The sequence below is a fragment of the Lynx canadensis genome, chromosome A1 (genome assembly GCF_007474595.2).
Source record: "Lynx canadensis isolate LIC74 chromosome A1, mLynCan4.pri.v2, whole genome shotgun sequence".
NCBI lineage: Eukaryota > Metazoa > Chordata > Mammalia > Carnivora > Felidae > Lynx > Lynx canadensis.
This window is the reverse complement of record NC_044303.2, coordinates 144,451,210-144,478,952: the sequence shown is the minus strand read 5'-3', so window position 1 is coordinate 144,478,952 and position 27,743 is coordinate 144,451,210. Positions and strand designations below refer to the sequence as shown.

Below are 27,743 nucleotides of genomic sequence, written 5' to 3'. Positions count from 1 at the left end.
CTCTGTCTCTCAAAACTAAATAAAAAATTAAGAAAAAATTTTTAAGTGTAAGGATGATGTGTGTGTATTTGCTTAAATATACATGCAAGCAAAAATTTTTCTGAAAGGATGTACAAAAAATTGATTAACGTTGGTTTAGTTGCCTGTGGGGAGGAAAAGAGATGAGCTTCACGGTCAAGGGAAGAAAGGAGGTTTTGCACTGTAGATATTTATACCTTTAAAATTTTATAAAATATATACCTATTCAAACAAATATTAAATAGTTGTTGAGTTTCAATAACAAAAGTGTTAATGACATGTTAAATTAAAAATATAAATATTTATATTATATTTATATTATATATAAAATTATATTATTATATTATATATAAAATTATATATTTTATATAATTATATATTTTATATATATTATATTTATATTATATATAAATATTTATATTATATATAAAATATAAATAATTTATATATCTATTAATAGATATCTACTAATATAAGAAGGAAATATATTAACGTCAACAATGGCCATACCTTGGCACTATTTTTTCTTTTACTATTTTTTAAAACATATTCTCTAAACTTACTGTAAATATATATTACCTTTATAATCAGAGGCAAAAATTTTATTAGCAGCTAGAATATCAGACTTTTAAAAACTGTTTATTTTTTATTTAAAATACTTAAAAATTTTTTTAAGTTTATTTACTTATTTTGAGAGACAGCGAGAGAACAAGGGAGGGGCAGAGAGAGAGGGTGAGAGAGAGAATCCAAAGCAGGCTCTGCAGTGTCAGTGTAGAGTCCAACACGGGGCTCTACCTTACAAACTGTGAGATCATGACCTGAGCCAAAATCAAGAGTCAGACAGTTACCTGATGAGCCACCTGGTGCCCACTTTTTTAAAAATACTTTTTAAAAAATATGTATTTTATAAAAATGTATTACTTTTATGAAATACTCACTTTCACTTAACTTTCAATTTGTTAGGCCCTCTACTGCAAGGATTTGGCAATCACAGTAGTCATTGAGGCCATTCAGCCAGAAGTGAGAGTAATGACACTCACATAAGCTACTCTACCACCTTTACCATTTTTATATCCCCAGCCACTTATAGTTTTATAAATCATTCTTGGGGCGCCTGGGTGGTATGGTCAGTTAACCTTCCGACTTTGGTTCAGGTCATGACCTCATGGTTCGTGGGTTCAAGCCCTGCATCAGGCTCTGTGCTGACAGTTCAGAGCCTGGTGCCTGCTTTGGATTCTGTGTCTCCCTCTCTCTCTGCCCCTCCCCAACTCACGCTCTGTGTGTCTCTCTCTCAAAAATAAATAAACATTAAAAAAAATTATAAATCATTCTTCATTCTTTATCCACCCTGTACTCCCCTAAGAAGAGTTGAAGCAAAGAGCAAACAAAGGTGACAAACACCTCATTCCAGAGAGAAATTACTGAAAATAAGATTCATACCACATGGGATAAATTAAACCTGAAGATATCAAAATAAATATAATGTTTAAGTCTTTAAACCTAGTGTAGCCCAAGAAAAAAACACAAATTAGAAGCAATTTTTAATCTGTGTAGCTAAAATTTTATTTTTTATTTTATGTTTTTTTTATTTTTGAGACAGAGAGAGAGTGTGAACAGGGGAGGGGCAGAGGGAGACACAGATTCCGAAGCAGGCTCCAGACTCTGAGCTGTCAGCACAGAACCCAAGGTGGGGCTCGAACTCGTCAACCGCTAGATCATGACCTGAGCCGAACTGAGACACTCAACCGACTGAGCCACCCAGATGCCCCTGTGTAGCTAAAATTTTAAAGCAGACTGTATTATCACCATCAATTCAGCAAATAAGTAAAATATATATATTTCCCCTTTGGATGGAATTCCATTTATTGAGGTCCTTTTATAGATCAATACTAGGAACCAACACTTACCTTTTCTAGGATGCCCAGTGGCACTGTTGGCCTGTGTTTGATAAATGCCATCATTCTGTATACAGACTAGGTGAGAATCTGCTTCAGTACTAAAACTAGCTCCAATGCTAATGACATGCTCATTAGAAGAATTTATAACTTTCATCACCTGGGGAAAAAAAACACCACCATTTAGAAACACTATTAACATGCTATGTCCTTATTAGTTATAATCATTCAAAGGGCCACATTTCCGACCAGCTTCTAAGCTTCTTCTTTATTATCAAGCTTTGGTCTAGACAACTCCCTGAGAATGTGAATAGAAACCAATGTTTTAACATAAAATCACCTTAATTAACAGATAAAACAGTAAAGGGGCACCTGGGTGGCTTAGTCAGTTAAGCCTCTGACTCTTGATTTTGGCTCAGGTCATGATCCTACTGTCTGTGAGACTGAGCCCCAAATTGGGCTCTGCCCTGAAAGTATGCACCCTGCTTGGGATTCTCTCTCTCCCTCTCTCTGTACCCCTCCCCTACTTGTGTGCACTCTCTTTCTCTGTCTCAAAATAAACATTGAAAAAAAAAACAGTAAAGGAAAAACAAATCCCTTATTAGGAAACAAATCTAAAATTTCAAAAATACTGGGGTGCCTGGGTGCTCAGTTGGTTGAGCGTCCGACTTCGGCTCAGGTCATGATCTCGCAATTTGTGAGTTCGGGCCCCGCTGCAGGCTGTGTGCTGACAGCTCGGAGCCTGCAGCCTGCTTCGAATTCTGTGTCTCCCTCTCTGCCCCTCCCCTGCTCATACTCTGCCTCTCTCTGTTTCTCAAAAATAAATAAATGTTAAAAAAATTTTTTTTAATTTCAAAAATATTATTTTTTGCCATTATGTATTAGACAGTCTGATTCAAAACAAATTTAAAACACCTTTAAAGAAATCTAATGTTCAATAATTATCTTCAAAATCTGCATGAAGAAATTAAACTTACATCATTGTATTTTTTCCGAGGTATTTTTATGCAGCTCTTCCCCATTTCCATATGAATCAATAGCTGGTCTATGTTATGCAAGGTATACTGGTAATTTCGAAGGTCCTACATATAAAATAATGACATTTCCATAAACCTTAAACTATCCATGAGCATTTTACCCATTCATTAAGTACTTTTTTAAGAATGTCCATCATTTTAAGACTTGTGATATATAACTATCAAAATGCCATACAGAAAGTAGTACCAACTTGAAAAACCAACTAATTCTCCCAGCTACTCCACAATAGTAATAAAGAATATCATTCTCAGGAAAAATTCTGTAGTATTTAGGGGTGATGTCCTCTTTCTAATTACAAATCTTCCAAAATAAGTCTTCAAAGTAAACATGTATAAATTAAAAATAAGTCCACTCAAATACTTTTTTATGGTTACAAATAAAACAATTATTTAAAGTAAAGGTAGAAGGGAACCTGAGATTATCTAATCCTATCCTTCCTATTACAAATGAGGAAACTCAGGTCACAATTTGCTCAAAATCACCAAACTGACTGACTTTACTAACATTGTTACTAATTACTTTTACTAACACTTCAATAACTGTGTAGATCTCACATTACCTAAATGTGTTAGCAATGCAGCAGAATGAATCAAAAGGCAATCAGAATCAGGTACACATAAATTAAGAGATGTATTCTAAAAAGCAATCCATTAGAAACAGAGCCCATTTATCTAAATAAAGATATATTATAAACAAACTCTCATTATACCAAATATGCCAAATTAATAGAGGAAAATACAAACATAAAATATGCTAAATAAAATATTAAAGTTAACAATGTAAGAACACTTAATTGTTCGATTACTCACAACAAGTAAGTTCATAATAGTATGTCCTATTTCTCCAAAAAGAGGTTTTCGGCCTCTGATACTTGTTAGAGGAGCAGGATATACTATACATAAGAAAGGAAAACTGGTTACCATCAATAAAACCCAAAAAAAGTCTTGAATTTATTACTTCTAATTCTCATTTTTCAAAGATTATGGATAGATACCACCCAATCAGTTCTCTGGGGAAAGTGAGAGATACATTAACCCATAGTGTATATTTACTGGAGGCTACACTGAACTGCAAACTTTATACACATTATCTTATTTAAGCCCTAAAACAACCCAGTGAGGCAAATATGTCTACCCATACTTTACAAATGGGAGAGACACAGAAATTAATAATATTGTTTGTGGTGACTAAGTTAATCACCAGTGAAACAGATTTGAAATTAGGCTTGCTTCATTCCAAAGTATTTAATCTTTTCATTATACATGTTGATTTCACAAAACGATAATGGCTGGAAAATTAGTGATCTGATATACCCCTATAAAGTTCTGACAATTTATTTAAAAATTTTTTTTTTCAACGTTTATTTATTTTTGGGACAGAGAGAGACAGAGCATGAACGGGGGAGGGGCAGAGAGAGAGGGAGACACAGAATCGGAAACAGGCTCCAGGCTCTGAGCCATCAGCCCAGAGCCTGACGCGGGGCTCGAACTCACGGACCGCGAGATCGTGACCTGGCTGAAGTCGGACGCTTAACCGACTGCACCACCCAGGCGCCCCAAGTTCTGACAATTTAAACAGAAATGAATAATTCAGGATTTTTAAGACATTTAAAATTAATATTCAATTGTGCTAATTTACAGATGGTAGTAAACTTTTATAGTTCTTGGGTCAGTATGATAAAAGGGGTACACAGAGTCAAAAAAATCAATGCAGAGAAACAGAAGAGAGGTGGAGTCTATCACCTAACTACTTTTCTCTTTCTTTAAAGGCACTATAAATATTATTCACCAAAAGGAAAAGGTATTTGGTTAGCAGTGCAGCACGCTTCTGGAAGAAAAGGAAGGCAAGACATTTCTATAATAATAAAAAGCAGAAAACATTTTAACTTTCAGTTCTCAGCCTAGTTCTTAAACAAACCTCTCTCATACCTGTCATACAAATATTCTTTCTTAATATTCTAAGAAAACACATATTACCTGACGTTATCTATTTTTAAAATTTAAGTCAGAGCAACTCACATCTTTGCTATTACAAACATATTTTTTAGTTTCTAAAAGGACAACTATGTTATTTAGAGGGCAGAGGGTGCAGAATGGAAAAAGACACAGACGTTAGTGGTAAAAGACATTAAAATGATAAGTGATCTGATTAAGATAAATGATGACTTTTCATTCCATCTTTTATGAATGAGGGAGCATCCTTTACAACTTGAAGTAATTTTTTTTTCAATTTTTTTTACATTTATTTATTTTTGGGAAACAGAGTGAGACAAAGCATGAACGGGGGAGAGGCAGAGAGAGTAGGAGACACAGAATCTGAAGCAGGCTCCAGGCTCTGAGCAAGCGGTCAGCACAGACCCTGATGCAGGGCTCGAACCCATGAACTGTGAGATCATGACCTGAGCTGAAGTCGGACGCTCAACCGACTGAGCCACCCAGGCACCCCTACAACTTGAAGTATTTTTATTTGAAACAGTATTTTCAAAGGTTATGGCTTGTTTAGAAAGACAACGTTCTGTCAGAGTTACAAAGGGATCTCATAAATCATCTAATCCAACACTGAATGATAATCCAAACAAACGGTCTCAATGCAAATGTGTAGATAATCCCACTTTCTACTACTATTTCTAATAATTACTGCTTTCAGACCATTATCTCTATCCTTTAATCTTGGAACTCTAACTTTTGTCATTAAATTTTCCATACATCCATTTTCTCTAACACACACACACACACACACACACACACACAGTACTTCCAAGTTCATGCCTAAAGAGGCATGGTGTCCATGGATACCATGCCTCTTTATATATAAAATCCAGCAATACATAAAGAACTCAGAAAACAACTAAAACTAATTAACTTCTATGTATGTACAGGTTTCTCCCTCATCCAAGTTTGCTTTAATACCACTTTGCTTTTACAAAAGACCTATGTGACTTCCTGTTTTCACTATGAAAAAGATTTTTGTGCTTATGAAATGGTGATAGCTTCTTTCCTTTATGCCATTTTGGCTTTAAAAAGGTTTTATAGGAATGTTCTACTTTCAGGTAGCAGGAAAAACCTGTATAACTCATGATTTTTATCCTCATCATCACTAAACAGCTATCATAGCTTTAGGGCTCCAACCCCTGTGATCTTTTGATAAGTCCCACAAGGTGCTCCATGATTTTGCTTCTTTGAGCATGAGAAAAACAGATTTAGTATCTATAAGTGATACTAACCAAAACACTGGCCAAAGTTATATATTATATGTTCCATAACGACTTAAGGTTATATATTGACCTAACTTCTCATAAAAATAGCATTCAAATATTTATATCAGCGACAAAATATCAGGCTGAATGTATGAAATAACTGACACAGAATTAAATTTCTTAAGCTCTGTAGTTTATACAATAAAAAACCTGAAATAAAATTTAGTTACTTTTTACATAATAGCATCACGTTTAAATCCTAAATGGTAAAGACCTCCCCCTAAAATCAAACAGCATAATAAATTTGCCAAAGAGGGAGATTTATATCTCACTGAATTTGCCCATCTTGAAATATTTTATAAATTTTATAAACCCCCTACATTTAATTTTCCTCCAAGAAAATACCTATTTTAATTAAATTAGAATCAAATACCTAAAATTTCATTAGATACACTTTGCATGCAATAAATAATTTCTTGAAAAAAGTCAGGGATGAAGGGTGGGAATTCAAAAAGTTTAACACCAGAAATTATTTCAACTTAGAAATAACCATATACATAAACCCAGACCATTATTTCATAATCTTTCATGTTTGGTTTTATGATGTACACAAATTTAGAGGGGAAATCATTTACCTTCTTAAAATGTAGGAAACGTAACAAAATGTACTCCCTACGGTATATGCTTTTAAGAAAACTTTTCAATGTTTTCTATGTTTTGTTCTAAAATTTAAAACCAAATTTTTTTTAAGGTAAGTTAATATAGCTATCAACATCTAAAACTTCATGATATACCAAGGTTGTCTAGACAGTTCATTTGGTAGTAGAGAAAGGCTGTTTTGGAATTTTAAAAATATATCAAAACAAAAGTAGTCCCCTTAAATCCATTAAAAAGTTGATTTTAATGATATCACTGAAATTCTTATTTTACATTTAGTACATATGAACCTATGTGATTTAACTTATTATTCTAAAACTTACCTTTATATTCTGCACCCAGTCTCAACATTAAACGCATAGGAAAAACCTTTGCCCAGGGAATCTCTAGCTTCTGGATAAGAATTCCACAAAGAAAAGGATTACTTGGTAATAGGAGATCATCAAGTTTCTGAAAAGTAGGTGTAATAAACAGAAATCCTCCATGATCCTTGCTACTGAGAAAACTCTCAGTAAAAGTAATATTGTCCAAGTTTTCTATGTATTTTCCTAGAAATAAAATCATTAATAAGAAGATTTTTAAATTGTTCTGAGAGGCATTCTAAGTTTGAATGTTGCAGTATAAACTTTCTTAAATAAAAGCAATGTAGATTTTTTTTTCTTATTTCCACTCTTGAAGCATCATCAATTGAGTAACTTATGTGTACAAAGCTCAGTTATTCCTGGAGACTGAGAATTGTGAACAAAATTTTGAAAATGTTTCTAACCAGAGGTGGTTTAAAATTTTTCTCTGCACTGCATGACCAAGTGAAAATTCTTATCTTCCCCAATCCTACACAGACAGTAAGAAAACAATATAGACATATATAAAAAAATGAAGAAGGCAAATATATTTCCATTTTTTAAATTTTAAAAAACTGTTTAAAGACACTAATTACATAAAATGCTAGATTTAAGGTGAGTGAAAATGATGAAAATTGAAAATGACTGAAAATGACTGAAAGCAATCTCTTCACAAAATAAATCTTTAGCACAGTTAGCATAGCCAAAAGCATAAATGCCTTTAATTAATTTATCCATCCCCTGGTCTGAACAGTTCAAAATAAAATGCTATACCTTTTAGAGCATCCTTATAGATGGTGATAAATAGTTTGAAGATGTCGGTCGGAATAGCATCTTCATTTGGCAAACATAATAATAGAATAATTATTTCTGCCTGTCCCAAGCCATGCAATCCATTGGTTGAGAAGTACCAATATTTGTCTGAGGAATCTTAAGTGATAAAAGCATACAACTATAAATGTCAACTTCTTTTAACCACAGAAACTAATGTAGTTGTCCTTTGCATGAAGCACAACTTTTCAAATTCCTTATTTTCCCAAAGTTCTCCTCACAAAAAAACACTTTAAATTATATAAGATTAATGTAAAAGAAAGGATGAAAGATTATCTTATAGAGTCAATTAATAAATAACACTAAAATAAAAAATAAAATAAAAGATACACTAATATGCTGAAATATAGTGGGTAAGAATCAAGCAAGTTTGTTTCAGAGAATGAAAAGCTGAGAGATGCATTAAGTACTGAGGATTATTTACTTCCTTACTTTTAATTAGGTCACATGTCACTTACTTTAAAACTGTCTTTATTGCTACTAAATCAAGATTCTTATTTAATTACCAAATTTCAATTCATCTAAAAGCTGTATGAAACACAGTCAATTATATCATTAATATCAAAATATAGCTCAGCTAAGAGACCATAAGCTTAACCTAGGACTGACTGAAAGACACTAGTAGAAATCTTTAAGCTTTCATTTCAAGTTCCACTGAATATAAATCTAAAAAATCTATATTCCTTTGGGGCTAAAAATTCAATACCCAATGCTTACTTTCTATAGTTGCCAGTCAAAATTCAATTAATTAACTTCAGAAATTCTGCATACCAATTAGGCAAAGAAAGATTAATCATTACTTACAAAATACTAACTTGACATTCACGAGCAGATTAGCATTTAAGACAAATGTAACAGGACGAAAACTTTTGCTTTCAAGAAGCAAAATGATTTGCTCATGAGACGGGTGTTCTTCTATTACAGGCACTAAATCATGAAAGTAACATATTCGTTAGAATATAACTTCCTGTTAAATATGCTTGCAATAAAAACAAAAAAACACATTTAGAAATCCTTCAATAGCTTGATCAAACTTAGTAACAAAAGCAAACCCATTTCATAAAAATCAGTCAATGCCCTGGACAACTATTATGTACTCATTCTTTTCTATTTACATAAAGATCTTAATGCTATAATACATATAAGCCCTGACACAGTATATTATATATGTAGTATATATGCAAATACATTGATTACACAGCATATTTATGCAATTTTAAAACACACATTTTTGTAAAGTGGATTCCAGACTGCCAGCCACTCTATTTATAAATTCTGAAATTTACAACTCTTGAAAGTACAACTTTGTAACTCTCAAATTGTACATACTGCTTGCTGCCATATGCCCTATGTCAGTGACCAAGTGTCAAAAAACATCTTGATACCATCAACAGGAAAACAAGCAAAGTATAGGACTTTCTGCCACTACAGGCAGGTTCATGAAATAGCTCCTACTGACAGAACAGAGATCCTAAGCTTTATTCCCCTATATTATGATGCACAGAACATAATCATTTCATGTTGCAGGATGCAGCATAATGCCTGGAGTGACAAGGATGTATCCTAGGGAACTACTCTGAGTTGGGAGCTAGCCACAGAAACTCCAGCTTGAAAAAGACCTTAGAGATCGTACAGGTTCTCTTCTTTTACACAGGAAACTGAAGCCCATAGAGATTAAATAACATGCTTCAAGTCATAGATGTATTAAGTAGCAAATGAGGAACTAAAGTTCCTAGTTTGTTGTCCAATCCAATACTCTCTTCTTTGGGTGCTATGCTCCTTTAAAGAAAAATGATATGGGGGGAGGGGGGCAGGGGAAAAAATAACAAAACCCTAACACAATGGAAATATTTTCAGGACTAAAAATCAATGAGTTTCCCTGTTGAACTAAACCTTTGCCTCATTCTAAATTAGGGACTCAAGATGTCATAAATGAATCATATCCATTCAACTCAAAAGTTCAGATCTTTTTAGAATTTGTTTTCACATAACAAGACTTTTTGTAAACTTAAGATACCAAGCCATATTTCAGTACATATTTCAACCAAATTGTCTAAGCCTAAAAAGTACATTTCATACATCACAAAATTCACCAGTACATTCTTTCAAAAAAACCCCCTTTAAAATTTAAATAACTGCTATCCTACCTGATCCCTTTTCTCCAGATGCAACCATAAGAGGGGGCAAACTGTCCTCATCATTAGGTAGAAGACTAATCTTATTGCAAACATTCTTGTCAATATCACACAGTAACCTATAATCCGAAGTACTAGCAACAGGTAAATTGCTGTGAACTAAGACATCAGTAGGAGTAGGTGGTCCCTCAATTTCTGCAAAAACATCATCATTTAGTGTAAAAGAACAAGAAGTAGGTAACCCCTCAGTTCCTGTGTTTATAGGCAGTTTTTCCACAGATGGAACCTGAGAAATAGGACTCCGAATTATGTCACTTGTAATCTCTCCTATCTCATTGTTTGCTTTCTCCACTGCAGTAGAATGGGCATGATCCACTGTGTTTACTGTCTGTAAAATATGGAATTAAAAAAAAAACAAAACACATCAGTTCATATTCTCTGTTCAACTGTGAAATGTTAATCGCTATAACCAAAGATACCTTTTTAACAAGAATAAATAAAACCAAAATGGGCTCGGAAATTCTTCAGAAGCCAAATTTGCCAAGAAACAGTACCATTTTGCTTCTTTAAATTCTGAAGAGTAAGACTTAACTTTACTGTATCATATACTCAGTAGGTGTTAATGACTTTAATTTTATAGACTAGAAAAAGGAGGCAAGAAGAACTTCAGGATCCTGTACCATATCACACACTAAGCAAATTTAGTTCAACTAAACTCTCCTGACAATAGCCAAAAAGCCTTGGGTGTGGGGAGGGGACCAAGGGAGAGATCAGCAGGTAAAGCAGGGAGGGGAGTGGCTAGGAAGCAGAGTGGTAGGTATATTCCTCAATAGTAACCACCAATAAACAACATTTCAAGCTGGCTTCAGTAAAGCCCCTTTCTTTTTGAACTGGCCAAAGCTGAGTCATTATTAAATGAGAACCAGTTTGAACTCAAGTAAAACTTACTAGCCTGTTTAGAACTTTTATTTTGTTAAAATATCAATCGAGGGTAAGTGTTAGCTAAGAAACATACTTTGGGTAATTATGGCTATTTGTAAATTCTAGCTCATGAACCCCGACAAAAAAGCATAGGTTTATATGCTATGTGTATTTAAACAGAGTAGGATACATGACAATCTTGTCTATACCCAGGATAAATCAGGTAACTGGCACAGAGTAGATGCTCAATAAATTTGTTTACTGAGTAAAAGCATTCCAATTTCATGTATTAATACTCACTTCTATTAATATTTTGCTACTTTACAATAAGAGTTCTTAGTGGGCTGGGATTCCGTCTTACTTATCTTTTATTTAACACCTAGCATATTTGTTTAAATGCAAACATAAATACCACTATCAGATACTTTATTGAATGTATGAAAATCACTAAACACATATTAGTCTAAATTTAATTACTAAATCTCAGTTCTATTTTGTTACACCAGTGGTTCTTAAAACGTAAGTCAGGGGGGCGCCTGGGTGGCTCAGTCGGTTAAGCGTCCGACATCAGCTCAGGTCATGATCTCATGGTTTGTGGGTTCGAGCCCCGCGTCAGGCTCTTTGCTGACAGCTCAGAGCCTGGAGCCTGCTTTGGATTCTGTGTCCCCCACCCTCTCTCTGTTCCTCCCCTGCTTGCACTCTGTCTCTCTAGCTCTCAAAAATAAATAAAGATTAGGAAAAATTTTTTTTTAAATGTGAGTCAGAGATCTCTGAGATCCTCAAGATCCTTTCAGGGAGTCAGTGAGGTCCTAGGATTTTCTTCATATAATTTAACCAAAAGCAACATAACACAACAGACTGAATATGGAAGCAGATGTGAGAATCTTGTATTAAGACAGACATCAAAGAATTTTGCAAAAATATGAAAGTGTCATTCCTCTCACTCAACTTTTATTTTGAAATGTCTATAAAAATACTACTTCTATTAATATGACAAATTTATTTTTAAATTAACTTTTATATTTTTCACAATTTTAATACAGGAATTATCACTAGGTATAACCCACATAACCTATAGTAGCTCTTTGAAGGTCTAAGTAAGTTTTAAGAGCATAAAGGCATCCTGAGAGCAAAAAGTCTGAGAATCATTACCTTAAACTGACATTAAAAAAGGTAAAATCTGGGGTGCCTGGGTGGCTCAGTCAGTTAAGCACCTGGCTCTTGATTTCTGCTCAGGTCATGATCTCACAGCTTGTGAGACTGAGCCCCATGTTGGGCTCTGCCCTGACAGGGTGGAACTTGCTGAGGGTTCTCTCTCTCTCCCTATCTCTCTGCTCTTCCCTCTCACATGCATGTTCTCTTTCTCTCTCTCAAAATAAATGTTTTTAAAAAAGGTAAAATCTAAAATATATTCACTACATCATATATTTCTCACTTTAGGAAGCTCACAGTATTAAAAAAAATTAGTACTATAATTAATCATGCTACAGAATATACTTAAAATAAAATCTTATTAAATCAACAAGTCACTCTTTAGATTCCTTACCAAGGGCATATCAGGCAAGAGAGGACTAACGTCTTCAGGACATCTTTTACTTCCAGATGATAATTTTGTTGTATCTGCAACCTCACCATTGGGCAGTATACCATCTGCGAACCATACTCTCTTCTGTTCTTTGGAGCATAATCCTAGGATCAGTTTATAAAGTAAAGTACTTGAATTTGGTAATATTACAATGATTTAATACTAAATCGGTTGGGAAGTGATTTCAAAAGCTTCTTGCTACCCATTGGCAAGACCTGCCTTCTCAGGATTGCAAAGGCCTAGAGAAATGACCTTTTATGATTCATCTACCCAGAATGGAAGTCTTTTCCTAATTCATAAAAAAGGAAGGAGAACACTGGGAATTACATACTCAGAATAAGTGGACAGGAGAGGTTATATCTTTAGGACACTGGGGCCAGATTTAAAGCCTGTATTACTAAGCATACGTTTCTGAGGAGTGAGCGAAAACTGAATAAAATTTAAAGACCACAGCACAAGGTGGAAAAATGGAGTAGACTGGAGGATGGTAGATAAGCGAAGAAAAACATGGAAAAACAGAAAGAAGTACAAAAAGTCTAAAAAAGGCAACAAGATCACTTGTTTATTTGGAGTTATTTATTTGATTATTTGGAGAAAATAATTAGCTATCAGCATAAATATATGTTCTCTTTTATTACAAAGCATCCACAGATGGAGGTTATGAAAAAAGCTGCCAGATGGTTTTAGAATATAAAAATCAAAAGATTGACATCTACCTTCTAGAACATAATACAGATAACACTGAGAAAACTGGCATCACACATAACTTTTGCATTATGGATAGACATTCTAAATAAGGTATCTTTCGGGGGCGCCTGGGGTCTCAGTCAGTTAAGCATCTGACTTCGGCTCAGGTCATGATCTCAGGATTTGTGAGTTTGAGCCTCACACCAGGCTCTGTGCTGACAGCTCAAAACCTGAAGCCTGCTTCAGATTCTGTCTCCCTCTCTCTTTGCCCTTTCCCCACTTGCACTCTGTCTCTGTCTCAGAAATAAATAAATGTTAAAAAAAATTTAAATATGGTATCTTTCATGTATCTGCAATACTTTTATAATTTAATAATTTAGGATGTCAAGATAAGACAATATGTAAATATTTTTTAAAAAAATTTTTTAATGTTTATTTATTTGTGAGAGAGAGAGACAGAGTGTGAGCGGGGGAGGGGCAGAGAGAGAGGGAGACACAGAATCGGAAGCAGGCTCCAGGCTCTGTCAGCACAGAGCCCGATGCGGGGCTCGAACTCATGAACCATGGGATCATGACCTGAGGCAAAGTCAGACGCTTAACCGACTGAGCCACCCAGGTGCCCCTAGAATATGTAAGTATTTTTAAAGTATATTTATTCATTTTAGAGCTATAACATACAACCATATATTCTGAATCTTATTTAAATTATAATGACAAATGGAAAACAGCTGTATTAAGAGATAAACTGAGGGGCGCCTGGATGGCTCAGTCGGTTAAGCATCCAAACCTCCAACTAAGCATCCAACGGCTCAGGTCATGATCTCATAGTGACTTCAAGCCCTGCATTGGGCTCTGTGCTGACAGCTCAGAGCCTGGCGCCTGCTTCAGATTCTGTACCTCCCTCTCTCTCTCTGTCCCTCCCCTCCTCACGCTCTGTCCCTCTCTCTCTCCAAAATAAATAGACATTTAAAAAATTTTTTTTAAAAAGTATACTTAAAATTAAAAAGATAAACTGAAATCCAAAATAATTATCAGAAGTATCTGAATCTGCCTTTAACTGACATTTACACTTATCTTCTAGCAAGTTAGAGGCTAATAGTTTACGTTTAAAAATGTACACAGACTGGGTCACCTGGGTGGCTCAGTCGTTGAGCGTCCAACTTTGGCTCAGGTCATGATCTCACAGTTCATGAGTCTGAGCCCCGCACTGGGCTCTGTGCTGACAGCTCAGAGCCTGGAGGTGCTTCGGATTCTGTGTCTCCCTCTCTCTCTGCCCCTACCCCACTCATTCTCTCTCATTCTCTCTCTCTCTCTCTCATAAACATTTTTAAAAAATGTACACAGGCTTTACTGAAGACCCTAAACTACAACAACTGTAAAAAAAAGACCAGAGAACCCAAAGATTTTTAAATAGGTTTTAAAAACATTTTTATTGTAGTAAAATATACATTTAAAAACAGATTTTTGAAGAAAGGGAGATGTGCCAGTTACTTACTTGTCTCTCAAACCCAAGCCCACCCTTCTATATAAGGTGCTCTTTGATGCCAGGCTAAAGTCTGGAAAGTGCAACTCCCAGACCCCCTTGCTGGTTGGCTCTGACCATGTTCTGCCAATAGTGTTGGTGGGAGACTGGAAGGTGGGAAGAGAAGGAATTCTGTTTCCAATTCCTTCCAGGATCCTTACAGCAGCAGTACCACCAGATACACGTGCATGCCATGCAATTTTCAGTACTCTTAATATCAAGCCTGGATCACTCCTTTGCTCAACTGAACACCAATTGTATGAGAGCCCTTGATGGTTCCAGGATTTGCCACTTGGTGCTCCCCCCGAAATCACAATACCAGCCACATAGTACCCCAAGCCCTGAATCCCAGTTCTGAGAACCAAACACCTCCTGGTACTCCTGCACTGAGTTCTAGAATACTGCCTTTCACCGTTCATTACCCCAACCCTATGGGTAGTGGTTGTTTCCTGCAGTTAGCAATCTCTGAGTCACTTGAGCATGCCATTTTTGCTCTTCCAGCCTTCTAACACATATACCTACCAGTTCCCTGTACTAAATTTCTTCTGATATCTAGTCTAGTCCTCGCTAGACTCTATCAAACTAGAAAAATTCCATTAAAAATTATCTTTAGTCTAAGACACAGCATTTTCTTCTAATTACCTTCAACACTTGGTTGTTTAAGTGCTGAGATCGGTAAAGTTGTAGGTGAAGGTATACTGGATGTTTGACTCTCCTGAAGAGGCTGGATGTTGGCACATTCATCAGAATGATTAGATTGAAGATTAGAACCAGTTGGACTCATCATCCTTTCGAATGCCTGAGCTATAAAGGGGAAAAATATTAAAATATTTTTGAACTTCAAAGTAAATTATGATAAATTATCTATTTTTTCAAGTTGTGAGGAGAAAGAACTCAATGGCTAAGCAAGAAAAAGAAGTGGCACTTGGCAAAGACAATGACCTTACTCCAGCTGGCAGCACCCTACTTCACTATAAGTTACCAATTGTCTCAATATTCTATTTAGCATATGTTTGATATCTACTAAAGGAAATAACTGCTATTTAATATGACTGTCTTGGTTTTTGTCCTTGTTACCCCTACAGTCTGTTTTTGACACAGTTCAGTGTGATTCTTTTAAGACATAAATCCTATCACATCATTCCTGTTTAAAATACTTTAATTGGTTCCCAACTGGAGTGAAAATCCCAGTTGTTACAGTGGCTCAGAAGACCCTACACAGTCTACATCCCTACCTCCTCTGTCTTCCCATTTAGCTCTCTGACCTCATCTCTCACTACGATCCCACTTGCTCATTATGATCCAGCCACCAGGCCTCCTTGTTCTTCAACAAGTCAAATAAGCACTCTCCTAGCTTAGAGTCTTGGCTCTTATTCTCTCTGCCTGGAATGTTCTTCCACAAATACTCACTTTATTCTCAGCTTTATTCTCTCACTTTAAGTCTCTGCTCTCATGTCATATCATAAAGCCTTATTCTGCCCAACATTAAAAAACACTACTTTTTGTTACCAATCCGGTACTATCCATCCCTCTTATAATCTTTTATTTTCATTGTTACCAATCCGGTACTATCCTTCCCTCTTATAATCTTTTATTTTCATTTAGGATATTATCGCCATCTGATATTCTCTTTCCTAACTATCCATCTCTCCCCACATTCCTAAGCTCCATGAGGTCATAAGTTCCATGAGAACAGGAAATATATTCTTTCACAGCTAGAGCTCCAAAATGCAAAATATTGCTTGAATGTTGGTGAATGACTTTTTATCCAAATAACATAGAACAGGCACTGAGAGCTCTCCCTTCAGCATTTCTCGAAACCAATCTGCTAGATATGTTGCCACTGCTACAGTCATCTTCCTCAAAGGCCACTGAATGACAGCACTCTCATGAATCAGCTTCCCCTCACCAAATAAAATCCAAACATCTTACTCTGAGTTTTGAGTAATGTCCAACTTGCCCCAAATCTACCTAATGGCACTCACATGCGGGCTTCCTTGAAACTTACACAGTCTCAGCACAGCTTCCTCATTATCCATAATCTCTATTTAAACTATCTTTTCTTCTTAATCCTTTATGGAATCTAACAACCTTCTTGAGCCATCTTTCTCATCTTATTTAATAACATTATTTTAAATGGTCACTTCTACCATCTTCAACCCTAAAGTTGATATTAAAATAACTTGTGTTTGTTTTCTTGTGGTGTATAGATTAATGTTAAATAGAACTGTGAGAATATATTCTAGAAGGTATCATACAGAATAAATAAAACAGATAACTAAATAACCAAATTCATTCCAAGATATTTTCTTTGAGAAACCAAAGCATGATCCCAAAATCCTACTGAGTCTCTTTAATGACTGCATCTTTTCTCCTGGTACCTTACAGTCAAAATGTTTGAATGTTCACCTAAAACTCTGACATGTCAACTCAAATAATGTTTCAAATATTAGTGGCTATTTTATTTTTTTTCAAGTAGGGAGAGAGAATTATGTGGGAGCCTGAATTCTATTCCTGAATTCTTTTTTTTTTTAATTTTTTTTTTTCAACGTTTATTTATTTTTGGGACAGAGAGAGACAGAGCATGAACGGGGGAGGGGCAGAGAGAGAGGGAGACACAGAATCGGAAGCAGGCTCCAGGCTCTGAGCCATCAGCCCAGAGCCTGACGCGGGGCTCGAACTCACGGACCGCGAGATCGTGACCTGGCTGAAGTCGGACGCTTAACCGACTGCGCCACCCAGGCGCCCCTCTATTCCTGAATTCTAGCAGGCTGTCTGGCCACCAGCACCAGCAGTCTTCTGGGGCTACTGAAACAGCATGGGAAAAAAACCAAAACAACTATAAAGTCTTAAACTAACCTCTTCATAAACAATGTTGGTAATATGGAAATATAAAAAGTTCACACTCTGTTATCTTCCAGAGCAAGGGCAACAACAGGGAGTAAAGTAGCTTACCTCAGGCTAATAGACTCCCATCAGAGCTTTTTGGAAAACTGATGAAAAATTTTATCTTCATTCAAAAGAGAAAAACAAATTATTATCAGGTATTTATTCTCCTGGCTAACAGGGGAAGCACTACCTGAGCTAAAAGCACAGGCCTGGTATTGAAAAGTCCCAAGTCATATTTGCTGGGAATTAAACTGTCAACAAATCTTTCAAAATGCCAAGAAGTACTCAAAAGAGCAAATGTGTATTTGAGGGAAAAAGCACAATACAACACACACACACACACACACACACACACACACACGCTGTGAGAACACAAGTAAGACTACCAAGACTATTGCTGATAATGGTAGCTAAGCTAGGGAGCCAGAAACAATGGGAAATTCATACAAACAAAATTCTAAAATTGAGAAGGGAAAAAAATATGAGACAAAAATGTGCTAATACTGTGACAGTTCTATGAATTTATATATAAAATCATAAATATTACTACCTTATTTTTTATTCCCATCTTAGATTATAATTTTCTAAAGGGTGGGAACAATTATCTTGCCTTATGCTATTAGTGTGTAACACTAAATACTATTCAACAGTAACTATTCTATAAAAGTTTAGATTAAGATGATAAGGATGACAATGATGTTGACAAAACAAATAGGCAGATGAAATGCAGCATTTAGGGACTTGGTACCTGTTAAAAGTTAATGAACTGCCACTCCAGAAACTGCTTCCTTTCCGGATTGGTAGTATTAATTGTGAGAGTAGAACAAAAAGAAGAGAAACCAAGCCGTGGGATGGCCCACCTAAGCCAGATAAGTCAACACTAGGTCCTCGCCTTAAGAAAATAAAGAAGTTTTTCTTTGTCACAATCCAATTGTTTTTAAGATATATTCAATTACTGGAAGAAAATATGTCAAGTTAATACTCACCTTTACTTATAGACTCAAAGCAGACTACACATACTCTTGCTTCCTTTTCTAGATATTGCAGTTTACACTTCCTATTACAACAGACACCACAAAAGACCTATAAAGAATAAAATATCGAATTTGGTTTTGTGTCAAGCATGTTTATACCTACAAGAGGCAGGGAGAGAGGAGGTCCAAAATCTAATTAACCAAACACCATTTTTTTGATGATATAAATAATTTTTCTAATCACCATAATCATAGTTATTAATTATTTTTTATTTGTTTTACTTCAATGAGGTTTCTGCAACTTAAAATCATATCTCTGGAGTGGCTAAGTGGCTCAGTTGGTTAAGCATCGAATTCAGCTCATGTCATGATCTTGTGGTTCATGAGTTTGAGCCCCACATCAGGCTCTGGGCTGACAACTCAGAGCCTAGAGTCTGCTTTGCATTCTCTCTCTCTCTCTCTCTCTCTCTCTCTCTCTCTGCTCCTCCCCGGCTCTTGCTCTCTCACTCTCTCTCAAAAATAAATAAAACTTTAAAAAAATTTTTTTAAATAATAAAAAAATAAAAATAAAATTGTATCTCTCACAAGAGGAATTCCTTTAAGTCAATTCTGTTCATTGGAAAGGAACAAAATTTTTCTTTAATGAGTAACTTTACAATTTAAAGTTTTCTGTGGTCCTTTATTTACAACTTTTAAAGGTAGAATGTCATTTTTTTCTAAAAGAAAAGAGGGGTGATCTGAGACCAACCCAATACTGAAAATCAGTGCTGAATAAAAAATGCAATGTTGGGGTGCCTGGGTGGCTTAGTCGGTTGAGCATCCAACTTTTGATTTCAGCTCAGGTCACATTGGGGTCTGTGCTGAGCATGGAGCTGTATGGGGTTCTCTCTCTCTCTCTCTCTCTCTCTCCCTCTGCCCCGTCCCCTACTCACTCTCTTTCTCTTTAAAATAAATAAAATGAAAATAAATGAATATAAATAAAAAAATTGAAAGAATTAAATGTTATTTCTATAGGAAACCCTTAGAGTTTATAGTCAATGCAGTCAGAATGCAAACAACGCCAGCTTCAGCATTCTGAACCTTGTGGCAACCAATTTGTTTTTCTTTCTCCCAGTGTTTCCCTAGATAGACTCTCTAACACTAACTGCAAAATGGTCTTGAAATTAAGACTTCAAGGACCCAGGGGGATATAATGAATTTGGGACATCTCAAGTGTAAATGTTAGAGAGATAAAGACACATATTCTTTAGATTTCATAAAAACTAGTAATTAGTATTCCTTATTTCCCAGTATGTAATACTAATGACAAGGTGACATTTATTCATTCTCAAGCAATCTATAAAATGAAAGTGTTTTATTTATTTCCACGTAGGTGAAAAATAGTGATTTTAAACTAAAACTTTAAATCATCTATCAATCCGTTTTATAACATTAAATTTCATTTTAAATGTCTCAAAAGAATAGGAGCACCTCAGTCCGTTATGTGTCCGATTCTTGGTTTTAGCTCAGGTCATGATCTCCCAGTTTGTGGGATTGAGCCCCAAGTCGGGCTCTGTGCTGTCAGCACAGAGCCTGGTTGGGATTTTCTCTCTCTCCTCTCTCTCTGCCCCTCCACCCACTCACTCATACATGTGCACACACTCTCTCTCAAGATAAATAAATGTTAAAAAAAATAAATGTTTCAAAAGAATAAAAAACAAAGATTTTTATAACTTACTTTCCCACATGCTCGGCAGTGGTGTCGCCTTTTCGTAAAAGTAAATTTGACCTGGCAGTTCATACAGTTTGGAGCTTCTGAATCAGGAACCCAAGTAGGTTGTTTTAGGCCCAAAACCAGGCCTTCTTTGCAAGTGTTTACAGGTAGAGATTCTTCACTCACAGTTATAAAAGTGGATCCACCTTCAAAATTACTTTCTATATCAATGTAATTAGAGTTGAAGCTAACCTGAGGATCAGCTGTAGAATCAGTAGTACAAGTGGTTGGAACAATCGTATTTGTTGTGCTGGGTTCGCTTTCAGGGATATTTGGAACATCTGGCTTACCTGGTTCCTTTGAACTCCCTGGTCTTGATGGAATGCTAAACAATTGCTTAGGTCTAGCCCCTCCAACATGAACAGACTGACTATTAATATCAGAGACTGATAATTCATTCATAATCTCAGATTTATTGTTAGGTAACCCTTGTTCATTTGCAATTGTACTTTTTTCCCCTAAAGAAAGGCCACCATTTTCTGTTGTATTTTGTTTATCAACTGTTTCACAAATCACATTAATACCAAGACTTTCCCCAGTAGCTCCTGTTTCAGCATTGAAATATGTATTACTGACATTTCCATCATCTAGGCCTTTCACATCTATCTGATTCATTTCAGATTTTGAGTCATTCACATTTTCTTCAAAGGCTTTTATGTTACTAGTCTGAAGATACTGTTCAGTTAGAAAGGCATCAAGTTCAGCATCACTAATTAGTGTTCCACTTTTCATACCTTCATCAATATTAAAGTAATCTAAGTCTTGCCCATTGATATCAGTGCTTAAAAAAGGGAGACCTTCACAACCATCAGGAAACTCTGGGGCATCAGCACCAGAAAGCTCCAATTGAGATTCTGTAGCTGTAGAAGAATTTGTGTTACCAGGGTAATCCAAAGATTCAACTCTGATTACCATCTGGTTGGACTCTTCCTTTCTATCTCCCACCTTTTCAATTACGTTTTCACATTTTTCCTGTTTCAAATGATCAGTCTCCTTCAATGGTTCCCCACCCAGAATAACACTCTTCTGTATTTCTTCATGGACTGTCACTGTGTCTTGTATGTTATCTTTATGTTCATTCTGTGATAAACAATCACCATGTGCTTTACTTTCAATTAATGATCCACACAAAGACCCAGGTACTGGAAGACAGGTCAATGAGGAATAGATCTCTTCATCTGAAACCTGTAAAGCTGGAGAGGAATCTTGGATTGTATCTTGATTATCTTTAAGACCTATATTTCTTGAGTCTTCTTTTGCAGATTGTTTTACAAATACAGCAGTCCTATCTTCCTGAAAGGAAAAGTCAGGTAATTTGAAATTTTCATCTTTTGAATTTGAGTCATGTAAGTATAAATCTTCATTTTTTGGAACACTGCAGGGCACAGCACTTGTGCAGTCTCCTTCTTTTAAACATTCTGTGGCAGCTATGACTGCCACATCTACTTCATCTTCCACCAAACAGCTATCAGCTTTTAGTAATTCACATGGCTGGTTCTTGTGTTGTAGGTTGTCTTTGGTATCAAACATTTTAGAACTTTGTTGAGTCAAAGCACATGGCATGTTAAAACCATCAACAACTGGTTCTAACTGATTAGAGATCTTTTTATCCTTTAAATTCTCTTTTCCGCTGTAATTACATGAATCTGAAGGTGTTGTATCTACTTTCATACCCAACTCTTCAGCTCCATTAATTTCTCTATTTTGTAATTCAGAGTGGACATCATTCTGTTCTTCTCTGACAGTATTATTATCATGGTCTGTTGAAGAGGCATGAAGAGTTTCTGACACTGAAGATAAATCCAATCCAATCAAAGAATCTGCACTAGACTTAAAATCATCTGGCAATAATTGTTTAATATCTTCTTCACTATTTGTTACATGAACTAAGTTACCCATGTCACTTATCAGGTCACAGACAGGTTTACTACATCGTCCCATATACAGAGGCTGGATTTCATCTGAAGTGCCACTATCCACAGAAGAAAGCAGATCAAGTCCTGTTACATTTTTTTCATTTTGTATAGAAGTTAGTCCCTCAAGTGTTTTGTTCAGAGAAATCTGATTTGTTTCATAGCATGTTTCTGATGAGGCACAACAATTAATGCATTGTTGATCCTTTGGTAGTAGCGAGGAAGCCAACTCTGAAGAAACTGAACAGTGGTTAGAATCATATACATTTTGCACATCTCGGAGATAATCTTGTTCATCTAATTAAAAGAGAGATACAATGTTATTCAGGAGAGCCAAATTAAAATTATCACAAAGATGTTACATTTTCTAAGACTTCTAAACTGAACTTCTATTTAGACCAGAGGTAGACTACTTTCTTACAAACGGTAACAACCTCTAAAAAATTTTTTTAAGATTTTTTTATTTTTGAGTAGTCTCTATACCCAATGTGGGGCTCAAACCCTGAGATTAAGAGTCACACGCTCTGATTGAGCCAGCCAGGCGTTCCACCCCCCATTATTTTTATTTAAACTACTTAGGAGTTTTTACTATTCAATGCAAATGTCACAATGTGATAAAAGTTGCATTTGAAATAGGGGCGACTGAGTGGCTCTGTCAGTTAAGCATTGGACTTCAGCTTAGGTCATGATCTCACAGTTCATGAGTTCAAGCCCTACATCAGGCTCTGTGCTGACGGCTCGGAACCTGGAGCCTGCTTCGGATTCTGTGTCTTCCTTTCTCTCTGCCCCTCCCCCACTCATTCCTCTACACTTGCACGCTCTCTCTCAAAAGAAATAAGTAAACTTTAAAGAAACACACACACACACACACACACACACACACCCCAAAATAACTCAGCTGCACTATAAAAATCAGACTGAGGAAGAGCTGAAAAACAATTTAACTTCTTGGTTCTCTCTCCAGTTTCCTAGTCTTCATTCTAAAATGAGTAAAACAGGGGTGCCTGAGTGGCCCAGTGAGTTAAGTGTCTGACCTCAGCTCAGGTCATGATCTCAAAGTTCTTGTGTTCAAGCCCCGCATCAGCCTCCACACTGACAGTGCAAAGCCTGCTCTGGGTTCCTTCTCTCTCTCTCTCTCTCTGTCCCTCCCCTACTTGTGCTCTCTCTCTCAAACAAATAAACTCAAAAAAATGGGGTTGGTCTTTATAAAATATCATTATAAAAAAATAATAAAGTGAGTAAAACACTATCTCTCATAGTAATGAAATACCAATTCATGTAAAGTTTTCAAATTGCTTTCAGCTGGCTCATATGTTGATTTTAAAGGTCTTTTAAGTTAAATTTGTATCTGTAGAGAAAACTAGCTTCCTTACTTCTATTTCTGGCTATTGGTTCTATTCTGTATAAGAATAAACTAACATGTTATAATAAAACATGAACTCCTTACAGAATATAACCTTGTGACCAGAACTAAAACCAAATTTGCTAACAGTACTCTATATCTTAGATAACTGATGCACAGACATTTAGAAATTCCATTAGTAACAAAAATTAAAAACCAACACACCTGGATTCTGTTCAAAATCATCTAGGAGTCTGTCCAAATCACTGACTGCTGCTTTAAAATAACTGTCCATCCTACTTAAAGACTTATTCAGAATTTAATTCTCTATGCCTAGAAAATAAAAAGTCATGAGAGTTCATTTAATTCTCTAACATATAAATATTATGCCATCTACTGCATACCAAGAAACATAGTCGAGAAATAGACACAAATAAATTCCTTTGAGGAATCTACAATTTAGTTGAAGCAATTGCCTCTCTATATACAAAATGACAAGAAAACTCTAACAACATAACATACATATACTATTGTAAATTTTAAAACACTTATCTAAGTGACATGAGTTACTTAAGGTACATAATGAAAGAAGAATTCATAAGTAAATGCTAAAAATAGTTATAAGAACTTTATATCAAATAATATATACGATATGGTAATATAAAATATACCACTTACGAATAAAAATACTGCATATAAAAACTTATGGGATTCAGCAAAAGCAGTACTTCAAATACAGCTTTAGACCCTTATGTTAGAATAGGAGAAAGACTGAAGATTAGTAAGCTAAGAACAGGAGTTATAAAAATAGAAAATGAACTTATTAAGAGAAATATAAAAAAAACTAAAAGTTAGCTTTATGAATAAAGCAGATAAACCTCTGATCTATGTCAAGAACTTCTCCATATAAGTCTGGAGACACCTTAAAGAAATCTATCAGTGGCTAATGGGATAAAATTAAAAGGACACAGGAGCCTAGTTGAAGGGGTTCCTACTGTCTTAAATAGGACAACCAAACATCAAGTTAACTAAGCCTGCAAAGGATTGAACACAAATCAAATAGAAAAAAAACAAAGAGATCTTAATGATACTAAAAACAAAAACAAATACCACCACTCATTAGAGGATTGCCAGGGCATAAACCCATTGCTCTGAAAGGTGATACATTAAGGGAAAAGAGCCAATAACTTATCCTTCCCTCTATTAACAAAATGTACTTTAAGTAGTTGTTGAGGGAAAGTTCTTTAGGTAAGAATCTCAGGTAATAAATGCAGATGTATATTAAAATTTTTTAAATCATCTCTTGGCAATCCTTAATGCAAATAATAGACTAGGCAATGGCTATCAATGGATGTTAATTAAAGTGTTAGACGAAAGATTGGAGGAGAACTTTATAATGGTGGGAACAGGCAAACACATCTGACTTCCAGTGATCAATTTCACTATCAATAAATATGGAAGGGAGTGCCTGGGTGGCTCAGTCGGTTAAGCGTCTGACTTCAGCTCAGGTCATGATCTCGCAGTTCGTGAGTTTGAGCCCCGCGTCGGACTCTATGCTGACAGCTCAGAGCCTGGAGCCTGTTTCAGATTCTGTGTCTCCCTCTCTCTGCCCCTCCCCTGCTCGCACTCTGTCTCTGTTTCTCAAAAATAAATAAACATTAAAAAAATAAATAAGTGTGGAAGAACCAAACATTATGTGCCTCATGTGGAAGATACAGTATCCCATATAATGTATTCTTACCCAAAAAAACTGAACCTCAATCTAATCAAGCTTTTAGAACTAACCACGTATTTCCAGGAAATCCAAGCATAGAGAGACAAGTTAGATGATATCAAAACAAAGCAATCAACTAAATCCAGAAGGTGGAACACTCTACAGCAACGTTCCTCACACTGTCTTTGGTAAATGACCTTTTCTAAAAAAAATTTCCAATCTGTTCCAAACTGCTACTTTTGTAAAACATAATCAACAATATAAATTTTGCAATAATACATAACAAAAAGATATACATTATTAAGCACACCTGAACAGTTCTGTGGGGTGAAGAATAAAGTGGGAAATGAGGGATAAAAGACAAAAATGAGACAGTTTTTTACAAGAACCATTTATGGTAGTGCCATGAAATGAACACTTGAGGTCCAGAAAAAAATAAGGACACTTTAAAAATGAGTTAAAAAGCTTAGACACAGCTTAAGAGAAAAATGAATGAACTAGAAAACCTACCTGAAAAAACAACCTAAAAGGCAGCCCAGAAAGACAAGAGGGACATATGACAGGGTAAGAGACATGGATGGCAGAAGTCATCTATCATAGGAATGGAGACCTCTAAGGAAGATAGCATGAAACAAGGATGCTTAAAAAGATAATGGTAGGAATTTTTCTAGAATTGATGAAAAATACAACTCAACAGATACAGGTAACCCCTATACCAAGCAATTTCAATAAAGAGAAATGCACAGGTGGCCACTCTATAGTTAAACTTTTATACTCCAAAGGTAGAGGACCCTTCAGAAAAGGTCACCTTAAAAGAACAATAATTAGGGGCGCCTGGGTGGCTTGGTCAGTTAAGCGTCCAACTTCGGCTCAGGTCATGATCTCACCGTCCGTGAGTTCGAGCCCCGCGTCGGGCTCTGTGCTGACAGCTCAGAGCCTGGAGCCTGTTTCAGATTCTGTGTCTCCCTCTCTCTCTGCCCCTCCCCTGTTCATGCTCTGTCTCTGTCTCAAAAATAAATAAACGTTAAAAAAAAAAAGAACAATAATTAGGGGTGCCTGGGTGGCTCAGTCGGTTAAGCATCCAACTTCAGCTCAGGACATGATCTCATAGTCCATGGGTTTGAGCCCTGCGTCAGGCTCTGTGCTGACAACTCAGAGCCTGGAGCCTGCTTCGGATTCTGTGTCTCCCTCTCTCTCTGCCCCTCCCCTGCTCATGCTCTGTCTCTCTCTGTCTCAAAAATAAATAAAAACATTAAAAAAAAATTTTTAAAAAGAACAATTATTCTGGAAACAGGTAAACTTCAGAACAATTTTCAATAATAATGGCATGTCATCCTAATTTAACACAGCACATTACTTCTTTTATTTCCATTTTTAAATATTTTTAATATTTTATTTTATTTTTCAGAGAAAGAGAGAGAAAGGGAGGGAGGGAGGGAGGAGCAGACAGAATCCGAAACACACTCCAGGCTCCGAGTTGTCAGCAGACAGCCTGACGTGGGGCTCAAATGCATGAGCCACGAGATCATCACCTGGGCCAAAGTCAGATGCTTAACCAACTGGGCCACCCGGTCAACCCATTTTCCATTTTTAAATGGTGGTTATATCATACATATACAATAGTACACAAAAACATACACACCAAAACAAACAAAAGGAACTTGGAATAAGAGAAAAATGCAGGAAACAGAAGAAAACTTCAAAGAAACTAATATTCTCAGAAAAACAGCAATGCATATATGACACAGGAACAGGAAGCCATAAATAAGGAACATATGTCGGGGGGGGCAGGGAGCGATCATGAAAATTGATGGCAAAAATCTTAAAAATTCAAGTGAAGCTTGTTGGATGCAATTAAAGCAGTGCATAGAGAGGCATTTATAACTTAAGTGCATATGTTTAAAAAAAGATCTAAAAATCAATCATCTAAGCTTCCACCTTGGGAAACTAGAAAAAGGAGAGTAAGAAGAGCAAAACAAGCAGAAACAAAGATAACAAAGATTAGAACAGAAAACAATGAGATTAAAAGCAGGAAAGCAACAGAGAAATAGAAAAAAAAAATCACTGAAACCAACAACTCCTTTCTTTGAAAAAAAAAAAAATCAGTAAAACTGATAAATTAGGCTAATCAAGAAAAGAGAGAAGCACCTGGGTGCCTCAGTAGCTTGAGCATCCGACTCTTGATTTTGGCTCAGGTCATGGTCCCAGGGTCATGGGATCGAGCCCTACAACAGGCTTCATGCTGAGCATGGAGCCAGCTTAAGATTCTCTCTCTCTCCCTCTGCCCCTCTCCCCTGCTCACACATGCTCTCTCTGTCTCAAATTAAAAAAA

At 35.9% G+C, this 27,743-nt stretch overlaps 1 protein-coding gene across 4 annotated transcripts in view; it reads right to left on the bottom strand.

Moving 5' to 3' along the window:
- The window catches only part of ZFYVE16 (zinc finger FYVE-type containing 16), a 53,674-nt gene that overhangs the window by 15,982 nt on the left and 9,949 nt on the right, over positions 1-27,743 (bottom strand). For 3 of the 4 annotated variants that reach the window (XM_030323747.1, XM_030323743.1, XM_030323755.2), the window contains exons 2-13: positions 23,923-24,030; positions 20,407-22,652; positions 18,702-18,798; positions 15,469-15,630; positions 12,579-12,721; positions 10,124-10,499; positions 8,781-8,903; positions 7,920-8,075; positions 7,128-7,352; positions 3,761-3,843; positions 2,891-2,995; positions 1,926-2,073 (exon numbers count right to left, since the gene is read on the bottom strand). In XM_030323747.1, the coding sequence (XP_030179607.1) occupies positions 1,926-2,073; positions 2,891-2,995; positions 3,761-3,843; positions 7,128-7,352; positions 7,920-8,075; positions 8,781-8,903; positions 10,124-10,499; positions 12,579-12,721; positions 15,469-15,630; positions 18,702-18,798; positions 20,407-22,652; positions 23,923-23,992 (3,934 nt within the window). In that variant the 5' untranslated portion in view covers positions 23,993-24,030. Of the gene's footprint in view, positions 1-1,925; positions 2,074-2,890; positions 2,996-3,760; positions 3,844-7,127; positions 7,353-7,919; positions 8,076-8,780; positions 8,904-10,123; positions 10,500-12,578; positions 12,722-15,468; positions 15,631-18,690; positions 18,799-20,406; positions 22,653-23,922; positions 24,031-27,743 lie in introns of those variants that run through there. The other variant, XM_032593455.1, reaches the window with a different exon arrangement.